This window comes from Simochromis diagramma, unplaced genomic scaffold (assembly GCF_900408965.1).
Source record: "Simochromis diagramma unplaced genomic scaffold, fSimDia1.1 OVJJ01000387.1, whole genome shotgun sequence".
Lineage (NCBI taxonomy): Eukaryota > Metazoa > Chordata > Actinopteri > Cichliformes > Cichlidae > Simochromis > Simochromis diagramma.
The window spans coordinates 9,448,849-9,476,799 of record NW_024387152.1 but is presented as its reverse complement, the minus strand read 5'-3'; the positions used below and the strand labels follow the sequence as shown (position 1 = coordinate 9,476,799).

General features: G+C 39.8%; 1 protein-coding gene across 2 annotated transcripts; it reads left to right on the top strand.

The window, feature by feature from the left end:
- Window positions 1-68: 68 nt before the first annotated feature.
- Window positions 69-23,134, top strand: gabrd (gamma-aminobutyric acid type A receptor subunit delta). Of its 2 annotated transcripts, XM_040047740.1 has the most exons (9): window positions 69-569; window positions 14,232-14,347; window positions 16,256-16,323; window positions 17,573-17,793; window positions 18,191-18,273; window positions 18,505-18,642; window positions 19,058-19,213; window positions 20,715-20,926; window positions 22,071-23,134. In XM_040047740.1, the coding sequence occupies exons 1-9, from the start codon at window positions 502-504 to the stop codon at window positions 22,395-22,397; spliced, it is 1,389 nt and encodes a 462-aa protein (XP_039903674.1). In that variant the 5' UTR covers window positions 69-501; the 3' UTR covers window positions 22,398-23,134. The 2 variants fall into 2 exon arrangements, with proteins under 2 accessions (XP_039903674.1, XP_039903673.1); XM_040047739.1 differs by lacking the exon at window positions 69-569 and having other exon boundaries at window positions 13,398-14,347.
- Window positions 23,135-27,951: the final 4,817 nt, after the last annotated feature.

Genomic DNA, 27,951 nt, shown 5'->3' with positions numbered 1-27,951 from the left:
CCACCCACCCCCGCCTTCTGTGTCCAGATTCAATCTGACGTTTAGAGGCCAAGCGACGGAGGGATCGACAGATTAGCGAGTCTCCCTCCCTCTCTCCCACCCTCCCTCTCTTTCTCTCCCTCTGCCTCTCTCCATCCTTTTCTCTCTCACTCGCTTTCTGCGCTGTTGGTGGATGTCAGGCGGTGGATCGGCTCCTTGTTTCGGTCGGACCCGGAGTTTTGTCTTCATCTTTTTCATAGGCGCGCTCTTCTCTTGTGCGCTCCTGGACGCGGAGGAATCAGGGAGCTCACGACCATGGGGTCACCATCACCTTCACCACCACACTTTACTTTGTTCTCCGCGGCGCTGGATCGGGAGGAGAGCGCACTAAAATAATAATAACTAAAAGACAAACAAAAAAAGCTAACAAAAAAAATCCTCTTGTGGGCTTTGTCGTCGAATTACATTGCGGGGGAACTTTTCTCTTAGCATTACGCATATATTAATCTGACAGCGTGTGGAATGGAGATCCCAACTTTCCTGTTTTCGAGTCTCGCTCTGCTCTTCGTCGGAGGAGATATTTTCACCAGGTGAGATCAGCTGTGCTTTTGGGTTTTTTTTAAACTTCTTGCAGGTGTCTTATGTGCTTCCCACTGCGGAGCACTATGAATATTCCGGAAGAAGTTAGCCGTCAAATTATAAACGGTGTTAATAATAATAAGAAAGCAACAAACTAGAACGATAAAACAAGGAAAGGCACTGTGATATTCATCTATTTAGGAGCAATAAACTGCTCTTCTTATTGATTTAAAGTCTCGCGTCAGTTGAAGTCCTGCTTGTTGTGCAACCGCCTCCCACGACTCAGTGCTAGCAAAACTCACGTTCACGTTCACTCGTGGATAAACGGACTTCTACAGGCTTACATAAAACTACTTATAGACACCCACAATCTGAAGTCTGCTTTCTTCCCCGCTTGCATGAACCTGATGACACCATTTGCATAATGCATATGCATAGTAAGAGGTGATTGTTTTCTATCCCCCCTCCCCTGGTGATGAATACCAGCTGAGTGGAAGCGTTTGCGTGCGCGCGCGTGTGTCAGATAATGTCACGAACCTCCAGGGGGTGACATTATCTGCCACGTAAGGGATCAAATACATCAGATGATCCCATGATGCAGGCCTCATACTGCAGTAAACACAGTACATTTAAATAGAATATCACTAAGGTGCTCAATTTGGGAGGTTAAATAAAAAAAAAAAAGGTGTAGGTGCTGCTGGGAGCTTCAGTCGTGAATGCGTCTCTGAAGTAGGATTATTCCAGGTTGTGTATTATAAGGTAAAAAAAAAAAATTCTTAAGAGTGATCCAGTCCTATTCAGCAGCGGTTCAGATTTCAGCCATTTGAAAAGATTTATCAGGACCATTGTGCCGACTCTGAGGATAAATTACCTTCTCACCCAGGAGCAGGTCAGGTCTGTCTAAACTAGTTTACAGTGCTTCGTTTTCGACAGAGGCCTGCATTCATAGGCATTCAGTTGGCGGGATAATCAGCATCTACTACAGAGCTTCAGTTTCAGTACTTGCTTTCACACTGAAAAGGGCAAAGGGTGAAGCTCCCTAAGCTTTGAGGAAAATTGGGGAAAATCACCTCTATTGTCCCTCTTGGCTGTTCACCAGTAGAGGGAGTAATAGCTATTGTAATTGGATTTTCCTGCCTCCAGTCACTGCTGTTATTATTATTTTGTTCTCAGTACAATGCAGAGTGTAGGCTTTTTCTTGCACCTCATTATGTGTCATCTCTCTCTCTTTCTCTCTCACACACACTGATGAACACACACACACACACACACACACACACACACACACACACACACACACACACACACTTTGCAGAGGAAACCTGCACGCCGCTTTCTTTCCTCGCTCCTGCTCTGCACAGAATCACCCTGATTCTCTTTTTTTAGCTCCTCGTTTATCCATTTCACAAAAGTTGCTTAGCTAAGTTGCGCCTCACCACCTTTGGTGTTGCATGAATTTCACAGTTTTTTCTTTACAGCTGAAGTGTCACTTACCCTTCACTTTACAGAGTACAATCTGCATCTAAATGGACTGTATAATGTCTGTAACAGAGGAGTGGGCTAGAAAACATGCTATTTCGTCATGAAAAGCATCATCCTTTGGTCACCACTAGCCCGAGATAAAAAATTGTCTTGAAATGGTAACTGTTAAATAGAGTGCCAGATATGTGTTAATCCATCCCTGAAAGTACTGCCCAGTAAATGCTTTTAAAAATCTATCATGCTTAATCTTTTCAGGGATGATCTTAGTCATTTTAGAAAAGTAAAACTATAATGTACAACTTGTTTTTAAAGATTTAGGTCTTCGGGTATTTCACAAAAAGTGCCTGGTAGTATTTAAACCATTGCAAATAAGTTGTTGGCCTGTACTCTCTCACACATATCTCAAACGTATCTCTCATTAATAATATCAAGTCACTTTAAGCCACGGAGAACATTGCTGTCACAATGTAGAAGCTGCACTTTACTAAAGTGACATGTCTTTTTTACACGTCTTTTATTTCTGCAGGTGAAAGTGTCACTGATATTAAAAGTGTTGTTTTCAAGAGAGATTTGACAAAGAGGGCAGCAGAAATAGTTTAAATTTTCATGTCTACAAATTGCAGATTTTTGATTTTTGATTGGATCAGGCTTGTTAGCAAAATGCAGTGAACCTGTCATAATGGGCGATGCATTGCTTTCTTCCAGTGTGGGAAACTTTAAGGGAACTGTACAGAACTGACATTCATACAAGATGGCAGGGAGTTAATTTACCGCACTACACTGGTTGAGTTGATTCAAACACAGGCTAAGCCTTTTCATTAGCTTTTGTCACTATGAAAAAGGATTAATGTGTTTTAGTCTTTTTTGTACCAGCAAAGGTGTGACTAATATAATAATGGTGGCTCTGTTATATGCATGTCTAGTCATTAATTCCACCCGTGTTCTTGCTGCTGTCACAGTCCACAGTGGATTTCTATCACAAGGGCCAAAGATCATGTTTTTAAAAAGAAACGAAACCTTGAAAGGTCAGCTAGGTCATTATTTCAGAACTGACACTGACAAAAAAAAAATCCATATACATGATTAACCTGACTTCCAGTGGTTTACCAGTTGTAAGAATTTATTGTGACGCAGCAGCTATATAAAGTGTCGAGTCTGCAGTGTTATTATAATTAGACTTCATTCAGCTCTGATTGCAGGAGATAAGTCAACAGCGAGGCTGCTATCTGGTCACAAAGACAGGAACATAAATCAAAACTCTAACCAGACCCGACTCCAGTGACACACAGGTGCTACTAAAGATAGCTGAACATACCGACACAGGTGCCTGCACAGCCAGATTACACATAATACTTTCATGCATGTCGGTGTGTGGTTATCACCAGCTGACTGGAGGTTGAAAGGAGATTCACAGATTGTGCGCTACAACAGCGATATCTCAAAGACCAAGAAATGTGACAATAAGAGTGCGGGGGAGAAAAAAATACTGATTAAGTCCAGCAAAGCTAATCTTTGAAAGAAATGAGGACCAAAAGAGATTTAAGCAGTCCTATTATGCATTACATTTTCTCCTCTCTTATTTATACTGGTAATTGTGGTGGATTCTCATATTAAATAATGAAGTAATGCACACATAATCCCTGTGAACTCAAAGTTTAGGCTTGATACTTCTCAGATTTTCTACTTCTCAGAGTTTAATGTCCTCATAGAGGGATATCCTTAATACAGTGTGGCTGGCTGTGAGCGCAGAAGACCCGCTGACATGCTGTTCAAACCTAGCCAATTGTATAAAAGTTAGCTTAAAGAGAGTGGGAAGTGAGCTAAAATGGATGATAAGGATCTGATGTAAGGATTAGTTTGAGTTGTAAATACAAAGCCATTTTAGTAAACTCCAAGTTATGAGCAAATGGTAAATGGATTGGTTTTCATGCAGTGCTTTTCTACTATACTTAAGCACTTAAAGTGATTTACACAACACACATTGTTCACTCATTCATACGCATGCACTTTTTTCTATATCTGAATGCTTTTCTGTCTAACATTCACACTCTGAACGCATCAGAGAGAAACTTGGGGTTTGGTATCTTGCCTGAGGATACTTTGGCATCCAGACTGGAGCAGCCAGGGATCAAACCAACAACTTTGTGATTAGCAGACGACCTGTTCTACCTCCTGAGCTCCAGTCTATTAAGTATATAAGGCCTCCTTTAAATAGGGCCTTTGTTGTAAACGAAATGCATTAAAAACTGAACACAAATAGAACAAGAGACTCACCTGCAGGCTGACTAACCCCCTGGGGAAAAGTGTTGGATTACTGACAGAGCAAAGCTGAGTCTAAAGCACTCTTTAAGAGCCCAATTGTGGCATTTATGGACTAAAATGCACAGATTGTAAGGAGTGTGGGTCCATCCTATTCTCGGGGTCTTGCTGCAGGTCAACCTGGCCCCCATATTTTATTTTAACTGCTAGTCGAGCAGTTTAGCTTAGAGCACACCCGGGAAGAGAATTTTAGTGTCACTATTTACCTTTTCAGGAGGACATGCACAGGAGGTCACTCCCCACCTTTGTTTTCATGCGGACGTGTAGTTTAGGAGCAGGTGGCTGCCCCTGCTTCATGCAGGAGGATTTAAACTCCACATTTTATCATCTTTTCTGGCTTGTCACACTTGTCCTTAAACCTGCACTCAGGTGAAGCCCTTGTCCTGACTAATCCGCATGAGAGACTGACTCAGCGGATAAATCCCCCCACCGTCCGGAGACTACATTTTCCAGTAACGCTGTGTTTTGATCATGTTCCCCCGGCTGCATGAGCTGGCTCTGAAGCCTGACTGTGAGCTGGCTACAGGGTGATGCAGGCACACCTCAGCGCCTCAGCTAGAAGCCGCCTACTCAATTTATGTTGACATATCACACGTAAATGGGAAAAGGAAACAGTTTAGGACAGTTTTGCTGATTTCATTAATTTCTAGATAATTACACATGAATTTATTTTGCAGTTTGCATGTCACTTTGATAAGTATGTTAAACGCAATGAAATTAACCTAATGATAAATACCAGCAGTATCTAATCCCCATGAGAATAGACAAGGCTGAGATACAGCAGTTCTGCGTTGGGTATTTTGCACTGGTTACACTCAAACTGTAATGTGAGTGCTTTGGAAACCAGTGCATAACAGAATTTCCTGTGCATTTCCTGCAGTTCCTTCTATGATCATTATATTCAAAGCAAATGTCAAAATGATTTGCTTTATTTTATCCAGCGGAGGTGTGATGTGTCGGCAACGTGATGTGTGACGAAAGCTAGTCCGTGACAAACTATCCGAGTTTGGAGATGTTCTGGGTCTTCGGGCTCTTTAAAATAGCGCAGGATATTCACTGACCTGAACACGAGTCCTGCAGCATTTTCCGTTCAGATAAGGACCTCTCTAACAGCAGCACTGTACAGCATGATCATCCCACAGACTCCATCACAGTTTTTTTTATTTTATTTTTATCAGAGGCAGAGACAGAAGCCCTGTGTTTAGAGACACCATTATGTAACTAGAGTATCAGGATTCATACATATGAAGTGCCCTTGAGCAAGACATCGAATCCCTCCCAGCTGTTTTGCAGCTGACCTTTGAGCTTCCTGCAGAGGGAGGAGAGCAACACATGTCTTGGTATCAATGAGAAGAAATGGAAAGGGTGCAAGGCTCACAGATTTAGAAACAGCAACTTATCTTTTTTTTGTTTCAGACATAAATTTAGTCTACCATAAATGATCTTTTTCTTCTTTTTCTATTCCTTTTCCTGTTTGTTAGTTTGGATAAACTTCAGTTCTAGATCATCATACAGGAAAGAGATAAAGTGAAAGATAAAGCAGTAATTTGTCTATGCATTACCTAATCATTGAGGGTTAAAGGAACAATCTATACACGACGTGTTGCTGAATTATGTTTTTTGTCAAGTATACTAATTTTATTTTGTTTTATTCAAAGGTTGCATGAACATAGCAGGCACTTTAGCACATATAGCTCACGAAACAACTGTTTACATCTTGTAAGCTTCAGTTGGCTAATTCCACAAAAAGCAGTGACACTGGCGCACAGGTCAGCCAATCACAGCCTTGCAGAAAGATGGCTTTGTGACTTATAATTAATTCTTTTCCCCGTGATGCATGACTACACCTGATCTCAGTGTTTCCTCCACCTGCCAAACCCTAATTTAGCCCCCAGTTATCACAACAATCCGCCCCCCACCAAGCCCAACTCTGTCTGATGGGGATAAATGTTGCTTTTTACCATCATAATGAAGAAATAGTTTTAATGATAGAATAATTTTTAAGCTTTCAAAATGCTCACAGTGATAAGCAAATAAATAAACAATGCCACCCATTACTACTGCAGCTATTTAACACATCCACACTCGCTAACACAAATTATTATTAGTATAAAAATATATATTCTTAGACATTAGAAACTTTAATGTTTAAAAACACAAATGTTGGGAGAAACTTGAATACTTTTAACAGGAAAAAAAAGAGAAGTTTGTTTTTAAATTTGGGACTCTTTCTTTTGAATGCATTCTACATTATCTATTGATACTTGTATTAAAAAAATGGATGTGCAGAAGGAAATGGAGCACTCTGGAATGCGATTAAGACTGACAAACATTATTTGAGTGCAAATCTGGTCAATAAAACATCTGTTTGCCGCATGGCAGCGCAGCACAGACCCTTAATTATGACTGCTAATGCAGTGCGAACACCGTTAGAAACCCACACCTATAAATGTGAAGCAGCTGTTCAGTGATTTAACTATCTATTTATTCATGTTTTATTTAATATTTATCCCAGTTTGATTCATTTCACCACAGAACTAATAGAAACAGTTAGATCAGGGCGCTGATAGGTAGTCCAGGTATCAATTTGAGCGATTATACGATACTGATTAGGGTTGTTGGTGTGTGCTGTGCTTTGCATTCACAAAAAGACACCATAAATTTGAGTGAAGCCGCTTCTCTTTGTTTTTCCTCTCCCCAACTGTTTAATGTTAGCTCACAAACAGACGGCAGATCCGGGCCCTGAGAGAGACGTTTAATGAAAGCGAAATATAGAAGGATTAGGAGCGTCTGCAAATGCACACCCTCTCAACTGCTTGTCATGGATGGAGGGGTGGGAAAATGAAGAGGCGCAAATGTTTCGTAAATCCAAGAAAGCAATCAAATGTTCAGACCGGTGCGTCTTTCAACAGAATACATTTGATTTTTCTTTGGAGAAGAAGTGAAGTTGTTTTTTCCTCCTTAAGCAAACTGATATGTTTGTAGAGAAGGAGAACATTTGGTGTTAAGAGAACAGCTTGCAATAAAAGCAATAATCTGTGGCAAATGTGAAAAATTATATATGTATATGTGAAAGTCAGTAAAGCCAGATTAATTGAGTCGATAAAAGCTTTTAGTCGGGATTTTGGACCCTTGGATTAACATTTCTTCGCATGTGTTTTAGAGTAAATCGAAGCAGCGCTGCACACGAGCAGCCCCCATCATATAAAGAGGGAGAAAAATTAAAAAAAGATGCTGTGCAACAACCACACCATGACAGAAAAGAGTCTTAGTTATTACATACAACTCCTTCACACTAAATATTCACAGCTGTGTGGGAACTGCAGAGAATAAAGGCACCAAGGCCATAAATCTTTAAATCCTAAAACAGTTAACAACTGTAAAATGAGTGTTAAATTGCAATAAATAGAGTTCTACTATAGGATTTGTGTGATATACATTTCCACCCGCTATCTCCTCCTCTCCAGACAGAGGTCTGTTTGACCTTGGTGTGTTAACAAATGACTTGAAAGAAACGCTCTTTATTTCCAGATTTAGAAACTCCCAATTAGCGCAGAAATCCAGGAGTCACTTAGTGATTAATTAATTCACTCAGTGCTCCCATTTTTTTAGTCATGACAGTGATTGCCAGACTAAAAATACATCTGCCTCTGCAAAACAGATCCACCGAGAAAATGTTAATGGCATGGCAGAAATGTTTATTTATTTTATTTCATATTCAGTTAACCAGCCGTTACATTTTGGTGAATAGTTTCCGTATGGCAGCGTGGAATAATGCTGTGCTCTCGGGCACGTCGACTTTCTTCAAATGTCAGCCCGATTTCAAAGGTCAGCTCGCGGCTTTTCATTGTCGAACGATCTGAACACCTTCCACGAACCCCCCATGCGGTCCATTTCCCTGTCGATACCCCCACCGCCGGTCTTTGAATGTCAGAAAAATCGTATTTGTTTGTAGCAAAAACAGTCAGCACCTTCAATTTTGCACGATAGCTTTGCTTCTAACATTTGATTCATCTCCATGTGTCTTTTTCATGGTGATGTCTAACAAGCCATGCCTCTTTTCAACATGGACTTCTCATTTTTAAACTCCCCTCTAAATATATGTGTATGGATCTGTGTATGAGTGTTTCAGAATACAAAACTGCCACCTGGTGGTATCTCAGCTGTGCTACGTTTGTGAAATCCTTCACAGAGGCTCCTGCTGTTGCTGCTCACAGTGTTACCTTTCTGCCCTCAGGCAGCACTCAGTGATTTCCAGATCCTTAAAACAGACAATAGCTTTAAATGTTGCTGTTATTCCACTCCTGGCACATACACAGAGGTGGCAGTGCATGGGGGCAGTTTGAATTGAATGCAAAACAATGCATGCACAAAGGTATGTTGTTCAGAATAAAAGTCCACGGTGTAATGAGAGCCTATTTTCAGTGAAATACAGCGATTTGGAGGTTTGTGGAGTGAGGCGCAGCATTTTGTTTATTATGCGCTGTGTGGAATCTGAGGCTACGCTGTTAGATTTGGATCTGCTGTCAGACTCCTTGTGGACAAAAGCATGCTGTGGAAACACGACTGAGGAAAAATATGTCAGCCAGGCTTTAATCAGCGTGGCTTTTGAATGCTGAAACAAGCACAGACTTTTTTAAAAAAAACTTTTTGAAAGGACGCCCCTGAGAGATGTAATTTTGTGCTGACATTCAGCATCTTTGACATTCAGGATTTAATCATTTTCATGCAAAGAGGAAACAAAACAAACAAACAAACAAACAAAGGACGAGTTGCTTTGGGTGAAAATAAATGACCAAATAATTGCACGCACACGTTTTTTTCTTAATGTTTGAATCTTAAGAAAATGTGATTTCCTAAATCAGCGATGAATAATTCAAGGATGCAAGAGAGTTTTGGAAAACATGTTATTAATAAAAGTCATGTTTTTGCGCTCCATCTTTTTCAAAAGCACATGCTGACAAGTTATAGGACTAAAAATGATAATTAAAGTGAAGGTTCCTTCATTTTCATAAATAAACACTGTATTTAAAGCAGCATCAGTCTTTTATAAAAGCACTAAATTAAAAGTAGAAGGTGTAGCCGGTATGGATGACTTCATTTTCAACTCCCTTAGCCTTTTCCTTCTCTCTTTTTCCTCTTTCTTTTCCTTTCTAGAATGCAAATGTATTGTTTGCTTTAGTCAGCTAAAAAGAGAACTATTTCTGTTTTTAGCTGGTGGTAGCTGCTGGGGCTTGACTATTACCCTGTTACTCTATGTCATGTAAATGTGTAAACATCTGCAAACGATTAACAATTTGAGCTCACGTTGCTCTTTTTTTGGGGACCTTTTGTTACATCAAATATTTTTCCTCCAATTTTATACAGTTGAAAAGAAGAGATGGATATCACCGATATCACATATCGGTATCGGTGCGATGCTGACCTAAATTACTGGATTGGATATCGGAGAGAAATAAAAACTGTAATCCAATCCATTAAATATCAAAAAAGCAGCTCACAAAACTTGCGACATGGCGTAACTCAGCTCATAACCTTAGCACGTCGGAGGAGTATGCATCATGTGATAGAGCGGCTGTGACGTGCGAGACCAGTCGGCGGTCTGGTTGAGCATTTAGAGCCTCACTACCAAACCAGCATTTCATCTCCGAGAAAGTTATCCCAGAGAAGTAAAGCAAGTGTGTAAGTTCATCTCTGAATGTTTGTAAAGCATTCCCACGTTAAGCTTAACAACCGATATATGGAGCGACTGCCTCTCTCTCTCCCTCCTTCTCCTGCTGCTACTTCAATCATGAAACTGATCAATGATCAGCTGATCGGCTTTTCTGTCGTGACTCCCGTCTCTCTTGTTTGTTTGTGGCCCACTTCGCACCAGAAAGAGGAAACCAGTGGATACACAACAGCAGCACCTTTAAGCTTGATAAGCTGTTGTTAGAATGGTAACTGTGCAGGGGCGGGCCTAGCAAGGTTTAGCCAGGGGGGCAGGTAGGGCATGAACAGGGAAAGGGGGTCACAAAGAAATACTTTTCCTTCTTATTCTCATGTCTAGCTTTTAATAAATAATTATCTGAATCTTACAACCAAAGTTTTCATCTGATGTAAAATGTATAGAAATCCGTTATTGTATATAGTAACTATTAAGTCTAATATACCCTAGTAAGCTATAGTACTTTTTCCTTTGGGAAGATACCATCTGTGCAGTCTGCAATTCTGTTGAAGAAAGATGTTGAATCTAATTATTGTAGAAAAATAATTGATTTCTGTGCATTTCATTTTTTTTAACACGTGCATTAAATTAAAGTCGATTACGTTAATTAAGCATTATTAGGTGGAGGGTGGGGGGTGGTTCCCCTTTTGTTTTGGCTGGGAGTTGGCAACCCTATTAGTTAGGTTGTACTCTTTAAAATACCAGAATAGGGAGGATGTTCAGGTTTAAGTTTATTAGATTGATCAGTATTGCTGATCTATGAAATATTTTGGGTGCAGTGTATTTTTTGCATACAGGTATAACAGAATAGCTTTAGTTTTCCTTGTTTTTTTAAAACTTGAGTATCAACTTATACAAAATGCAGCAAGATATTAAAAAACAGACACGCTTTATTCGTTATAAAATACGCTATATCGGATTTATATCGGTATCGGCAGATATCCAAATGTATGATATTGGTATCGAACATAAAAAAGTGGTATTGTGCCATCTCTATTGAAAAGTAAAGCCTGACTAATGTATCAGCAGAAAGTGGATAGTGCAAAGTTATATAGCAAAAATTAGAGAACACTGGAATACAATAAAAATAAGATACTGTACACAACTGTACAGAATAGAATAGAATAAAATAAAATACTATATACAATGGAATAAAATAAAATAAAATAATATATATACAATAGGATAAAAATAGAATACAAATGCTATATACAACTGAGTAAAAATACAATGTCAGAAAAAGAGCATTGCACTTAGTCTTATTGCACATGTGCGGATGTGTGTGTTTGATCAGCTGCAAAAGTCTTAAATAAGATACGATGAGATAAATTAAAATGAAAAGTAAACAAGAGTTCGGAGAGACACCCTTCAACCATTTTAGGAGCGTTGCACAGTTTGTCCACCAAAGGATGCTCTGGAGCTTCCCTTTTGGCAACACGGTGTTTGAAACACCAGAAAAACAACAACCAGCTGATCAGAGCAGAATCTGGCAGAAAGTAAACGAGTAAACAAATGACTACAAGTGTGATATTACAGAAAACTCTTTGTGGTTTGTGTGTCTGAAAGAATAAAAAATATTGGGCTATATATTGGAATATTGGCTTATAAATCACCCCATATAGGTACTGGTACTACAAATTGTATACTGGCCGGCCTCGATTACAGGATAGTCAGCGGCTAACATGAATTCCTTCTATTAATCTGACAGATTCTGAACATTTCATGTCTGGATGCACAACCTGGTCACTTCTGCTGTGATGGACCTGGTGACATTTACAAACACAAAACTGAACTGCTGATTATGACTGGACATAAATCTCATGCTCTGTATGAGTTGCTCAGCATAATTGTTTATGAGAGTGACATTTGATCTATGTTTTGCCATAACAGGGGGGCTTTCATCATTTTATACTGTCGTCAATTCAGAAGAGAGGGCTCCTCCTCAAGGAGCCTTTGTATGAATGTCAAGGGAAAGTCTCTCACATACTGTATTACAGGCACACACAGAGATGCACAAAGAAACACAAAGATCACAGTGGCAATAGATCACAGATACAATTAGACATTTACAATACTGTGCACAATTCTTGAATCATGCCTCACTTCTTTATAATTTGCTGTCAAAGAGCCAGACTTTCTAGTCATTTTTAAACTGGTCTTGAGCAACAATTCTTCAGGCTTCTTCTTCAGTCTGAAGGTCTTCTGATCCTTTTTTTTTTTTTTTGCACTGTCTGCTTTCTGACTCATTTTCAGTCCAGTTCTTGACCTGAGCATTTTCAGAGGAACATTCTTATTGTTTGTTAAGCCACTTAAAACTCACCTATGAATCATTCGAGCATAAAATTTAGCAAAGAGGCAATTTTCTTGCTAGTAGCATGTCAGAATTATGCAAAATATATAATTTGCTCCCAGTTTTTTGATAAACTAACACAGTTCAAAAGGCACGAAGTTGCATTTTTGCACTAAAAAGCTGATTCCCAAAGAGCTATTACATGAAAACCTGGCATATTTCAGCATAGAGTGCAGTGTGTTGTTAAAAATTTACTAGACAACTAGACAAGTGAAGGATAAAAGAAGAAGTTGCACGTCTAAAATCTATATACAGTAGAATACCACTATCTGAAATCCATTTTCTTAAGAAACAGGAAAAAATCTAGCAAAAACCTTACATGGTGGAAACTGTGTCGTTGGCTAAGGTTGCATTTCAACCAGTGGTGTTAGGGATCCACCACCAGTACCATCTGGAAGGATCTGATTGACAAAGACTTCCACAGTAATGGCAGCCAACATATAAAGAAGAGCTCAGAACGCCCTTCAGGAAGCCTGGAGAACTATTCCTGAATACTAGCTAAAGAAATTATAAGAAAGCCTGTCCAAGCCTGTGTTGAAGAATAAAAGTGGTCATTCCAAGTATTAATTTTCAAGCATTAGAATCGCACAAATTCAATTTTTACCTTATATACTATATTTCCGTGTACATTTTAAGTGCACCTATGTTACGTTTTTCTGACAAACTTTAAAGAGATGAAAGGTTGCTCGAGATTTTTCCACAGCATAGTCAAGTGTGGGTACACTTCACTAGACACAAAGATCCCTAATGTTCTCTGTTGCCAACACTGATATAAGTGTGACCTGAGTCTAAATTACTTTAATCAAATGAAATTCACTTCAATTAATTTTATAACAACAGTCGCCTCAAGGCGTTTGATATTCTAAGGTAAATACCCCTAAAATAACACAGAGCCAACCCCAACAATCAGATGACACCTTAGTGACAGTGGGAAGGAAAAACTCCCTCTTAACAGGAAGAACCAGGCTTAGCGAGGATCAGCGATCTGCCATGACCAAACAAGATAGTCAGAGATTAATAATAAATAATGATTATTTGCAAGGTGGTGTATAAATACATAGCGAAAGAAAAAAGGTGAGTAAGGAAGAAACATTCTGTGCCTCGTGGGAAGCCCTCAGCAGTATAGGCCTATTGCAGCGTAACTAAGGGTTGGTCAGGGTCTTCTGATCCAGCTCTAACTATATGCTTTTTTAAGATGGAAAGTATTAAGCCTAATCTTAAAAGTAGAGATGGTGTGTCTCTCCTGAATCCAACCTGGGAGCTGGCTCTACAGAAGAGGGGCCTGAAAGCCTCCCATTCTACTTTGAAATATCCAAGTACGTCCGCAGTCTGAGAGTGAAGTGCTCTTTTGGGATGATATGGTATCATGAGGTCTTTAAGAAAAGATGGAGACTGATTATTTAAGACCTGGTAAGTGAGAAGAAGGGTTTTAAATTTAATTATGGATTTAACAGGCAGCCAATGAAGAGAAGCTTAGCTAATTGGTGTGTGTCATCTAGCTTCATGGATAGACAAACCTGGGTATCATCTGCATAGCAATGAAAATGTATACTATGCCTTCTTATAATACTGCCTAAGGGAGTCAAGTGTAATCCAAATAGACTTGGTCCTAGCACAGAATCCTGTGGAACTCCGTAATAGGAGAAATGAACGATGTAAATAATGAATCTTATTTATGTTTGAAAAAGTGGTTATTGTGTCAAATTTTGAGATACTTTTACGTATGCTACTAACTCTATCTGAAGTTCTGCCAGGCTTTTCCTGTGGACGTGTGACAGGACAACCACTGAAGGCTGCTGTGTTTGTTTTCTTTAGGGCCATGCTGAGTGACGTTGGGGACTATGTAGGTACAGACATTGAAATATCCTGGTTACCTAATCTGGATGATTTAATGAAGGGCTATGCCAGAAATTTTCGCCCTGGGATAGGAGGTGAGTATGAGATCTACTGCTTGTGGCGTTGGGTTACATTTCACCGCCTCACATTTACAGCCATCCTTAGCATCACCCAACCGAAGTCCTAAGTACAGGAGCATGGATTGCACTTCATCTTCCAATTCCATTATCCCGGAGGCGCCTTTGGTTTGGCTTTTCCTGTACGACATTAAAACAAGGCTCTGTTTACCTCATACAAATACATATGCTGACAGGTGAACAGTTTGTTAAGGACACACACAAAAAACATTTATTAAAGAGAGGCTTTGCAGGAGGACACGCTGGAGTGGAGTGGTGGCACAAACATTGTGTGCTGCTCTGGAGAATTTGCTAAGAATGGCTGCCAAATGTGAAACATTCAATGACCACAGCAATAGATTTCTCAATCTCACAGCTTAACTCAGCTGAGGAAAGGTGAAAATGTGGGGCAAGAGTGCCGCTATCGCCACACACATACCACCCTGTGCATGATGCAGAGAATCATAATGCAACATCATGTGGTCACTGCATTTCTATTTATGTCACATTTTAATGTGTTGAAAATGGAAGCTAAATGGAAGGCTGTTGTGACCACTGGGGAATCATGTCTGTTATTTCGGGGCAGTTTCTTTCACTCAAATCCCACCCCATGCTATTAATATGGAGCAATAACAGGGCCTTAAATATATGATAATTATGAAAAATGTTTCTGCAAGATAAATATAATTTGTAAGGATAGTGATGCACAAGATGTAAAGAAAAGACGTGACAGACAGATTGTTTCATAAAAAAAGCACAATGTATTTTTTTCTTTACATAAAATTTATGGATCTTGTTATCGCCTCACTTGAACACTGAATATTAGAAAAATTGATAACTACACAAAACCTGATTTGAAAGTTGAAAACCATATTATGAACCAAAGTGTCTGAATGTTTCCAATCTCACATCATTTTAACAGTAAGGGAGGATTAGTTCTGCAGTGGAAGTGGAGTCTCTTTTTATATAATGCAAGAAACTAATATACAGTAACAACTTTTCCCACTGTAAACATCAATATGTGCTGCCAAGGTTTCCAGAGTGCAAAGCCTATTTGCAAATGCAAAGTTTCTGAACTGATAATGCTGTAAAACATTTTTCTGGAATTTTAATCTATTTGCATAATTAGAGTGGTAGCAAACAAAATCAATGCCACGTTTCTATGGTAATGCTACACATTGTGCTTCATTCTAATATGCAGCGAAATATTTTCTATTATATTTACTAACCAGAGTTGGTGAAATAGCTGTTTAACAAATGTTATAGTCATCTTTGTACCTGCGCTGGAGAATAGAATCACATCGCCCTCTAAACTCTCCCATTTACATCAACATACAATAAGCATACAACTGAAAACCTTTCCCCATTCACTTGCATTTGGTGTTGAAAATATAAATTACCCAAAATGGCATGGGGAGGTGTTGAATGATGGGAAATGATTCCTTAATGTTTAATATATTTTAAATAGCCTTTCTGTTCTGCATCACTGAGCCCCCCCCGTAGTTTCTGCCCTCTAGCATTCGATGACTGCTGCACGCTCCATGCTAATCATATGGCAAACTGTTGAGTGAACGCTACAGCGTATGTGTGCGTGCGTGTGAATGTTGGCAGAAGCTCTCTCTGTGCAAGTCCATGAAAGCCCAGTGTTGTTTATGAATGCCCATTGTGTGATGTGCCACTTCGCATGGCTAAACTGGATAATGCTTAATCTCTATGCACCGTAGGAGTGTTTGGACGTGGGAGGAAGGTGGATGGGAGAAAAACAGATGGGTTATGGAGTTAGGATGGGAGGGACCAGAATGGGAATCAGAGAAGTGGCGTGGGTGGGTGTTTGAGATGGGGAGGGCAAAGGTTTGCCCTTTTTTTTTCTCACCATTTCCTCTGCAGGTCCGCCCGTGAACGTGGCCATGGCTATAGAAGTAGCCAGCATTGACCACATCTCTGAAGCCAACATGGTAAAGAACAGACACTCGCTCCTTCTTTCTGCACCGAGATTCTCTATCATCACTTCACAACTGTCGCAACGATCAAAGATTTACTATTTGCATAATCCTGACATATCCCACTCGAAGGTTTAAACGCATTCAGTGTGAACATTTGTGACACATCGGGCGAGTTGTTGGATAATTTCAGACTTTCATGGATTTTGTAAAGTGAAATATCAAATCCAATGGGGCAATTCATGTTTTGCACAAATATCATTTTGCGTAACCTTGTAATCGTGGGCGGCGCCATGTCTATCATGAAAGAAGGAGTTTAATCTTAAAACGCTTCAATTCAATATGTTTTTTTTTTTTTGCTTAACATCTGAAATAAAGTCCAAAGTGTGGTAGCCAAAAGAGCAATGAAACTAAAACACAAACACAAAGTGCACAGTATTCAGGGAAAGGCTGCAAAGTAAGACAATAAAGCCAAGTGCTTTATTGCTTTTATGCTGTGAGGACACATAAAACACAACCGGACACTGAACTGCTGCAGTAATATCTGAATTATGCAAGCAGAATAGTAAAAAAGCACCACAGTACTTACTCACGTCACCAGCCAGTGCAGCATGTGTGCTCCAGCATTGTTTGCTTCTTTTTCAGCCTCCTCTCTGGTGGTTTATGCTGTTTGATGCTAATTGCGGTATTTCACTCTTTGGTTGTGTTTTTCTGCATTTGCAGCCAGATCTGCATTTGTGTGGCTCACCAGGCGTTTGAAGATGGCTTTTTGTGTTTTCTTTTCTTTCTATATTTCTGTTTGGTAGGAAGTTCAGTGTCACATTTTGCTGAAATCTCTTGCAATAGGAACAAAATATTTAATTCAAATCTACAATATAGTGACAAAAGAGTTATTATTCTTTTTCAATTTTGCGATTATAACAATAATTAACAGCATTTTAACGGTGATATCAGTTTTAGGGTTATGTCTGAAAAGAAATGTGTTTGGACCCTTTAATTAAATGTTGCATTCATCATTAATTGGAGGGCCAACATCTCTTCTTACTAAAAATTCTTATTGAGTAATTACTTTTCTTTTCTAAATAATTTCATATTTTGACACAATCTCACCAACGATTTTTCCTATATAAATAAGTTATTCCCAAAACCGTCCAGAATAATGAAAAAAATTAAATATATTTTTAAAAATACAAAGTAAATATAATTGAACCTAATATTCCTAACAGTCTGTCTCCTGTTTTACATTCCGTGGTGTTCCTGACAGGAATACACCATGACTGTGTTCCTGCGGCAGAGCTGGCACGATGACCGCCTGTCCTACAATCACACTAACAAGACTCTTGGACTGGACAGTCGGTTTGTGGACAAGCTGTGGCTGCCCGACACCTTCATCGTTAACGCCAAATCTGCTTGGTTTCACGATGTGACCGTAGAGAACAAGCTGATCCGCCTGCAGCCTAACGGAGTGATTCTATATAGTAGCCGGTATAAACAAACAGATCATTGTCTTCTCTTTCTTTTGCCTACAGAAAATTATAAGATAATTCTGCAGTTTCATCTTAGCACACCAGAAATTTTCACTGTCTTTCGTCATTGTTTTGATCAGACTGCACTGTTTTGGTTAAATATAACAGTTCTCATTAGCGCTGTGTTTGGATGCAGGCTGTTTTGAGCAAAAATATAAAAACAAGAATGCATGAATAGTAACTAAATGGACTTTTCGTTAAAGAGTCAGATTTTTATACCAGGAGTTAAATAATGAAGGATGAACATGCAAAAAGAAGATCAAAGAAAATTAGTTTTTATTTGAAAAATGACAAATTGAAGAAACTGTAATAGCATCTATGTCAGGGTTTGATTAAGCGAGCCGTTTTGTTCCTAGAATCACTTCGACAGTGGCGTGTGACATGGACCTTACCAAGTATCCCATGGACGAACAGGAATGCATGCTGGATTTGGAAAGCTGTGAGTTGGGATTGATATTAAATGTTCATTTCTTCCTTCCTACATTCATCTTTATGGGTTAAAAATGTTATTTCAGTTTATTGCCGAAACATTTCATTGTGCGAGCACGGTGACATTTGTGAAAGGTTACAGTGTCTGTGACAGGATGAAAATGCTAAATGTTGAGCGAACCTCGCACATCTGTGTCGGCTGGACGGGTAAATGTCTTTGTTGTTGTTGTTGTTTTTCTAGATGGTTACTCCTCAGAGGACATTGTGTATCACTGGTCGGAGAGTCAGAGACACATTCACGGTTTGGACAAATTAGAGCTTTCCCAGTTCACCATCACGGACTATCGCTTTGACACTGAGATGATGAATTTCAAATCAGGTGAGCATCACTCTTTTGTTTTGTTTTGTGCCTGTATTATGTTTTACACGTATGTGGTGGTTTTGGACTTTGGTCCCTCTTGTGTTGGAGAACTCTACACATACTTCTTGAAGCATGACTTCTTTTTTTCAACCAGAGGCACTTCTGTGGTTGTATTCTATTCGTAGACGAAATGCATCAAGGCAGACTTGCTGCTGAGCCAGGCAGGGGATTTAGGAGATGAGAGCAGTAGCTGCTGGGAAGATGCAGCTGCAACACCATTTTATGCGTTAAATCTTGAAGTTGTGCCACTAGGGGCAAAAGCGAGGCAAAAGATGTTGCCTAGCGTCAGAGCCTGTGAAGAACAATGGCCTCTTTATGATAAATAATTAGCATGTTTGGTTTGAAACAAAGTGACTTGTTGTCTGCTTCACAGCGGGGCGCTTTCCGAGGCTCAGTCTTCGCTTCCAGCTGAGACGTAATCGAGGTGTCTACATCATCCAGTCGTACATGCCTTCGATATTACTGGTTGCAATGTCCTGGGTGTCCTTCTGGATCAGCCAATCAGCAGTTCCTGCTCGTGTATCCTTAGGTTAGTATTAATTGGATGAAGTATATTTGAACATTTTGAAAGGGGTTATTTCAGTGAAGGTTGGTGCTCGTTCGTCCTCTGAAAGGTTAAACCACATAAATGACAGTTTTCTTTTCTTAGAGTCTTACTGCATGTGGGGTTACATTCAAACTAATGCATTGTGGTTACAAGTAACTCATAGCAGCCTATTGATGACCATCACAGGATACAACCTAGCTCAATACATGCTGATGTTAAAGCAAAAATAATAAAGCTTTAATTCAGTTCCTGCACATATTTCTTCAGGTCTCACACAGATGTCCTCACAGGCCTGAATATGTTATCTCTACCCCCCCAGATATAAGAAACATTGGTTCTCTCCCCCAGTTTAAATCTCAACTCAAAACCCATCTGTTCAAATCTGCATATTCACTGTGAACCCACTGTTTGTTCATTTTATCTTGTGCTTTTGTTTTATTGTCCTTCATTGTGTCATTGTTCTATTATGTATTTTATCCTATTGTACAGCGTCCTTGGGTGTCTTGAAAGGCGCTTTATAAATAAAATGTATTTATTATTATTATTATTATTATTATCTTGTTAATTAAAAAGGATTTTTGATTAAGTATTTTACATATGCCATGCAGCCTTACCTTCTGCTATGAAATCAGATGCACGTAAGCCTTAATTTCGCAATCGAACTTTGCAGTTTCCCGTCTGAAAATTGCCCACCTGCCTCAACCATCCCCTCTGCTTGCTCATGTTGAGATTTTACTCAAAGAAGAAGAAGATATATATTTCTTGATGTAGTATGGATACAGCTAAAGAGCTTCTCAGTTCCCACCTCTCTCGATGGTCCTGTCTGTTTCAGTCAGTGTTAAGCAGCTTATTAACTTGCAGGTGCAATGAAGTTGTGCCCCTCTGTTTGGCTGCACACACTGGGGGACATGCTATGCAGACAACAGCTAGATAACTTGGTGGGCCAAAATATATCAAAATGCTAAATTTGCATGCAGGCTAAATTAAAATTTTGGGGGATCGGGCCCTCCGGCCTTGAATTTGACGCATGAGGATGAGACAAGTCAAACGTTCATGTCCTCTCAAGACTAAAATTCTGAGGAATGTGCCAACAGAATCACTGATGAGCTGCAAACATTTTAGTTAAAGCAAGAAAAGACAGCCTCATCAGACAGCCCGATGAGGCTGTCTTTTTAAGTTTAAATGGAAGATTTGGACCAGATGATGGGACACGAGCAACATTCACTCTGAGAGAAAGATGAATATGTACACCAAATATTTTTGAAAATCCTGTTCCTCATTTTGTTTAAAGCTACCAACAGAAAGGGGATAGTGTTCCCTTAGGAAACCTTAGATTAACCACCTAACTGACAGTTTATACTGTTGAGATATTGTTGTCTAGACTACAGTAGGGGACCAACCAACCTACAGTCTGAGAACACAAATCAAGAGCCCCACATCCACAGAAGTCAAATTTTTGCTTTGTTTTTGTTCTTGTCCACAGGGATTACAACTGTTCTAACCATGACCACGCTGATGGTAAGCGCTCGCTCGTCCTTGCCCCGAGCGTCAGCCATCAAGGCGTTAGATGTCTACTTCTGGATCTGTTACGTGTTTGTGTTTGCGGCCCTCATCGAGTACGCCTTTGCTCACTACAACGCTGACTACCGACTCAAAGAGAAAGCCAAGGTCAAGGCCAGCAAGCTCAGCTCCGAGGTGAGGATCACTCATTCGATCATTTCCGTCATGTACACCTGTCAGCAGACCTTTCAATATGGAGCTTCAGGGCGGTAGGGTGGGGGTGTTGCTACTAAATTGTGCACACCTCTTAAACATAGACCTAGGCCGGACATCAGGCCTTGGTGCTGACAAGCATCCATCCCACTGACCTTCAGCAGGACATGAATCTCTATAGACCATAATGGGAAAATAGATGATCGCCCCACAGGAAGCAATAGTGATTCTCATCATACTGTCAGCTTCTTAAGTTGCTGGTGTCCATCATAACTGAGGTAAACCTTCAGAATAACAGTGGCCGCACCTTCTATAAAACTATGAGTACAGAAATATTAAACGTACCAGATTACCTGTCAGAGCAGTGAAGCGATTAAAATTAAATGTTGCAGTGGTGTGATGGTGAAAAAAAGGAGCCAAAAAAAGAGTTGATGTGAAACTGCAATGACAAACCTGTATACAGCATAGAATACTCGAGCACGACTGATATAGGGTATTTTACATTGATACTGATGCAGATATCAAAGTATTTTAAAATATAATATTACAATAAAATGGCCGATGTAATTTTCTTTCAAACATACAAAACATAAACAGATTTCTCAAACCTTTGTTTTATTTAGTTATTTATTTACTTGTTTACCTTCCGCTCAACTCAGCTCAGCGCCCTCTGGTGGACAAACTATGCAACATCAACACTCAAAAAATGGTTGAAGTGCCTCTTCTTTACTTACATTTATATGAATTGTCTATTACAAATGCAGAAACAATAGTTTTGCAAATGAGCTGACAACATTGGTCTGATCGCTTATGCTCTAGTGAGTACGGTGTAATCAAAACTGCCAAAAGAGATGATAATCATTAATACCACACAATTAACCCTTACCTTAACCACTGACAGGGTTAGGGTTAGTCGTGTGTTTATTCAAAAAAATGAAGCGTTATAAAATATAAAGTACCAGTATGGACCAAATACTTAAGAGCTTTTGCTTATAAAGTAGTTATAAGTTATAGTAGTAGACCTCATGAATGCAAAGGGGTTGAATTGTCACTTTTGCCAAATTTGCCAGAATAGAGCTCTGTCAGGTAAATGCTTAGATGCTTCTCTGTCTCCTCCTCTCCACAGTCTATTGTAAAGAACGGCAAACAGGCAATGGTTCTGTTTTCCCTGTCAGTCACCGGCATGAATCAGGGCGTGGTCATTTCCAACCGCCATGGTCGAGCCCAGCGTTCCAGCAGCGAAATTCCCGGGGAGGGTGGAACGGAGGAGACGGAGCCGAGGCGGAGAAGATCCAGGCAACCGGAGGAGCGCGAGGAAGAGAAGAAGAAGTGCTGTTCCAAGTGTGTCTGCAAGCCCATTGATGCAGATACCATCGACATCTATGCCAGGGCCGTGTTTCCTTTCACTTTCGCCGTGGTGAATGTGATCTACTGGGTGGCGTACACCATGTGAAGAGGAGGCAGCGGGTCTGAGCGAATGGCTGCCATCCAGAGCTGTATATAAGAAACTGCTGGAGCTGTGCCACTTTAATGCTGGCAGACTGGTGCAGCAGAAATATACTGCAGCCTTCAGTAAAGGCGAGAACTCGTCAGACAAAAGACAAAATAAAGTATAATGGCCTGTGAATATGGAAATATGGTAATTACTGGAAGTACGTAGAAGTTTAAGAAGTTTTAAGAGGATTAAAATATATTTAAACACAAACAATGTCCTGCAAAGGCGAAGGACTATGTTGCCTGTGGAAGACATACAGCACACATTTAATACAGTTTAACTAACAACAAACACTTCCACATCGACCTGTTATATAAGCCGACTTAACACGAGACACCAGACCTCACGTCCACCAAAACAGCCGCACTGACCACAAGCTCTCCTCTAAACAAATACAAATAAGCATACTTAGCCTGTCTAACTCCACAATCAGTGAACCACTTGTTATCTCACAAAGCAAAAACACCACCCAGACAAGAGGATAACGAGATGAGGTGTACTGCTATTCTGCATGGCTGAGAACTCATTACCTCCTCTCCCCTCCCGCCACTGCTATCCCCTCTCTCTCTCCCTCTCCTTTGGTCCCCCACCCTTTTTTTTTTCTGTTTATTTTCACGTTTAGGACACCGACTGGAGGGTCTTATCTCCCTCTGCCAGTTCTGCCTGTTTCCTTGCCATTAAAGGACTTCCTCCACTACCTGTGTGTGTGTGTGTGTTTGTGTTTCTCTCTCCTAGCGCCAAATGATCTCTTGAAAGCCAAATCCATGTTGGTTAGGTATATTCAAAAGAAGACGAAGCTGCTTGAAATCCCATCTGGCAGGTCCGAACATGCAAAATTTTAAGGGGTTATGAATAATTAACTTATCAATTATACTTTGGTCTATTAATAATTTCCTACTCGTGCCCGTCCTTTGTCTGAACTGGGAAATTGATTTCAGGAGACTCGTGGATTAGAAGGCACCACAGCTCTTTAGTTTTCTTATTCAGTCACTACATTAAATACAGTGTATTATGTGACCTCCAGTTTGAGCATTTCAGCTTCTTGAATCAGAATGAAACTGCATCTTTGATTAAATTATCAGTTTGCTTTGCTTCTTTGATGAAAGGTTCAAGGTGGACACATTAGCCAGTAACTCTGAATGTTGTAATCAGTTGTAACAAAGTGTGGTGTCCACAGATTTACAATACTGTGCAAAAGTCTCAAGCCACACTTCATTTCTTTATATTTTCCTTCCCAGGAGCCAGACTTTCCAGTAATTTCTTTAATTAACAGCAACAGTTCTTCAGTTTTCTGAAGGTCTTTCAAAGTTTTTCTTTGGATATTGGCTGCTTTTTCAATCACCTGTACCTGACCATGTCAGAGGAAAGTTTTTTGATTTCTTAAGCCACTTAACACTAACCTAGGAATCATTCAAGCACAAAAATGGCACCTGACTCAAGGGATGAACCAATGTTGTGTATACAGATAAGAGACAACCAAGCAAAATAGCAGTTTTAAATTGTATCTTTTGGGACTTTATTACTAGCAGCCTGTGGCAAAAACAAAAAAATACCAACAGTAACACAGTTTGACAGACACAAAACCAACAAAGCGATTCCCAGAGAGCTAATAGCTGAGATCGTGGCAGAAGGAATTCAGCATGTGGGGCTGTATTTCAGCCGGTGGTGTTGGCAATCAAAACTGATGGAAATATGACCACAGAAAAGTACAGTCAGTGATCTGCCATGCCATTTAGAAAGCTTCTGATTGACAACAACTTCATTTTTCAGCATGACAATGATCCCTAACACACTGCCTGCCAGTCATGGCTCGGCCTCCCCACAGCCTGGACATCAACATTATTGAAGCATTGACTGAGTTAGGATTGTACAAACTCTATTTTTGCCATATATACTGTATTTCCATGTATGTTTGTACATGTTTCAATAACACTGCACCCATTTCCCATTTTCCTTGCAGAGGAAATGAGGGTTGGCTCAACACTGTTGCACATTACTGTAGCCTCCTAGTCTGAAGAGTGGTGTAAACACCAACCCGATATCACTGCAAAGTGTGTGATAGACACGATGGTCCACAATATCCATTTCACGTGTTGCCTTTCTAAAGTGTGAAAACGACACTCACATGCAGTAAGTGGCAGTACAAATATTTTATTTCAAGCCAACATGAAAATAATCACAGGAAAGCATTTAAACAGACATTATTAACACATTTACACGTAAAGCCACCAGCTTAATCGCTTCTGATGATTAAGGACTTTGAACATACTTCACGCATTTAGCTTGCTATCGACTTCTTGCCTTTACATTTATCATCTCCCCCTGCTGGTAATGCAACGTCTGCATGTGTCCCTTTGACGCTTTGGAGAGGCAAAGCGGGAAATTGACACGATGGACTGGCGTGTCTGTTACACGTTTTGCCATGATTCTGGGTTATATTTATATATTTCTGCAAAATTTTGATTGACATGTGTTAAATGTTAGCCCTGCAACAGACCGGCAACCTGTCCAGGGTGTGTGGCCCTATGGCAGCTAGGATAGGCTCCAGCCTAGGGAAGAGAATTAGGTCGTGCCCATCATTGTGCTCATCTGACTTTCTTCTCCATGACGATCTCAGGTGAGGCTCTCGGATATAACTGATAAAAATAAATAAATAAAGATAAAAATAAATGCTTGAAATAAATAAATAAATGAAAATAAAACATTTGAGCAGCAACCTCCTCTTTTCAACTCCACTGTATACTCCATCAGTCTGCTTACCAGCAGCACTATAGATGTTCATACAATGCAATAAGCAAAGCCTCAGGAGAAGTGTGAATATCACTCATCTCGTCTCAGTTTTGGAACAAGAGCACGCAGTCTAGTTGTGTTTTTGTGCGTAGTAATCAGTAGGGACACACCTCATAGCATCAGTAGTCAGTATTTTTACATTAATAAATATCAAATAACATGATTAAATTCACTCCAATGACTCAATCAATCTGTCTTTTTTTCTTTTCAGCTCATTATTTTGGTCATACAGTCACTAACTTTGCATTTTTCATTTTTTCCACCCGAGATGCCGCAGGAAAACAAGTTCAGTCAAAAGTGATAGCCTCATATAAAGGCACCTACTCAGACCACCCAACCAATAAAGCTGATGAGCTGTTGCTGAATGCAGCGGCAGCAGCTTCAGAGGCAAATATTTTGGATAGAGATGGTAGAGCTTGAACAGAGAACAAATGTGAGATTTAATGATGATGATGAAACTCCAAATGGTGCTAATGTTAAAACAATAGCTTCCTCAGTCCCCAAATAGTCAAACAAAACCAACCAAATGCTGCAGGTTTAAAAATGCCTCATTGGCAGGGAAGAGCAATCTCCTCTCTGTTATGATTGTCAGTCATCTGTCTTCGCTTCGCTTCACTGGTTTAGTAGATTGACGTTCCTGGACAGCTTCCACCCACGCAGCATCCTCATTCTGATGCAACCGCAGTAACATACCCACACACTCCTGCAGTTGCTTGTTCAGAGGCCCATCAGCATCTCCTTTTCCTCTTGTTGCTCCATGTTTTTGTGTGCACAGAGGCCACGGAGTGGGGCAGTTATCAGGACCAGCGCTGCAGTTACAGAGCAGGCATGGGTGGGAGCAGGGCAGGGCTGCGTGCACTCCGAACAGGGAGTGCGACAGGCTGGCTTCTCCCAAGGAGATAACTTTGTTCTGGGCCAGGGGAGATGACATCATGACGGATGGCAATGAAGATGTGGGCGCAAGGAGCAGGAAGCTTTATCTCACATGATGGCACCGAGAGGATGGAGACACACACATGCACATAAACACTTGTGGATCACACTGCTCCTCGCTGATACTCCAGTGAACTCGAACAGTAGTCACTCCCCACTGAACACACATACGTACGTGCGGGAATACACACCTCTGACATGTTCACTCTTCCGCAGGGTCTAGGAGGTGGCTGTCAGTTAAAAGGCATAAATCAGCCACAGAGGGCAGGTCACTGTGGGTGACTGTTGGGTTACTGTCACTTTCCACTGCACAGCATCTAAAACTTTTGGAAAATACACTGAAGAGACTGATCTCAAGAAGGACTCCTGGCTTATCCTGTAGGTTTGTACTGCATGCAGCTGCACAATACATAGTGCATGAATTCTTTTTCAAACTCTAAAACACTAACACACACGGCTCGGTTTTTGACACACACAACAACAGTAACACGCTGACTGAGGCGAATGCATTTAAAAGTTAAAAGCAGTCATACAAGTGTTGCTTGTATCCACAAGATAAAGACTAAAGTCTGTGAGAGACTCTGTACATTGTTTAAGAAGTCACATAATATACAGGAATACACACACACACACACATATACACATATACATATGTATATATATACACATATATATATACATATATATATACACATATATACACATACATATACACATATATATACACACACATATACATACATATATATATATATATATATATACACACACATATACATACATATATATATATATATATATATATATATATATATATATATATATATATATTTGCCTGTGAAAGGGAGGTACTGGGTGTGAGAGAGGGTTGGAGTTAAACCTGCAGGTATGGCATGATGCATCTTTATAACTACAAAACCAGGGTGCTCCCATTTTGGTACCACTTTCAAGTCATCACGATAATCCATGGCGATTCAGGGATCAAATTCCAGCAAGCCCGTGCAAAGCCTCTGGGAGTGCTTTAATATTGACTGCAGATCAGTTTGTCTAACTCTTCCTTACTAATCACTGCTTGCTTTGATTTCCCCCAAAGCTCAGAGGCTTTCATCCTCCTGGCTAACTAACTGACAGCGAGGGCTGTTTGCGCACATCGTGCAATAGTTACTGATAATGAAGCCTGAACTGGGTGATGATGAGCAGCGGTTAATGATGAGTGTGGTTAAGTGGCTTTTATTTCGCAAATTTTTCATTGCAAAAATCAAATTGTTTTAAAGTAGTCCATTCTTTACTCTGCAGGAACCATGTGGGACTATGATTGCATTCAAAAATGCAATAATAATGCAAACACAACACTGTAGAAGGTTTGAAACAACATTAAAGACTCGCTGTTGTAAACTTGTAAGCTTTTAGTTTTTTGTAAATAAACAAATGTAAATTTTCTTTTGGTCAAAGTGATTTGATTTTTCACTTGCAGCTGTTTTGTATATTTTGTGATTCTTTTTATTTTATTTCATTTTATGTCTCAATTCAATAATATAATTTTTACAGTATTTTCCCCCCAGGTTACTAAATCTAAGCTAATAATTTAAACCCTTAATTATCATAATAACAAAGAGCGATCTTCAGAAAACCTAATGATGTATAATAAATGTAATAAATAACAACGTGTGAAGGGAGTGCGGAAAAAATACGATATTCATTGTCTAGTAATATTCAAATGTACATATGATAATAAAGTCACTTCTGTGCTTCTAAAGTGATCTTCTCTGCAGGTTTTCTCTGGTGCACC

Bases quoted from the DNA above. Each gene is read 5' to 3' on its own strand.
- gabrd (XM_040047739.1), top strand. From the start codon at position 14,092: ATGTTTGAAAAAGTGGTTATTGTGTCAAATTTTGAGATACTTTTACGT. The intron at 18,643-19,057 runs GTGAGCATCACT...TCTGCTTCACAG, and splicing joins GATGATGAATTTCAAATCAG to CGGGGCGCTTTCCGAGGCTC. The intron at 20,927-22,070 runs GTGAGGATCACT...TCCTCTCCACAG, and splicing joins CCAGCAAGCTCAGCTCCGAG to TCTATTGTAAAGAACGGCAA.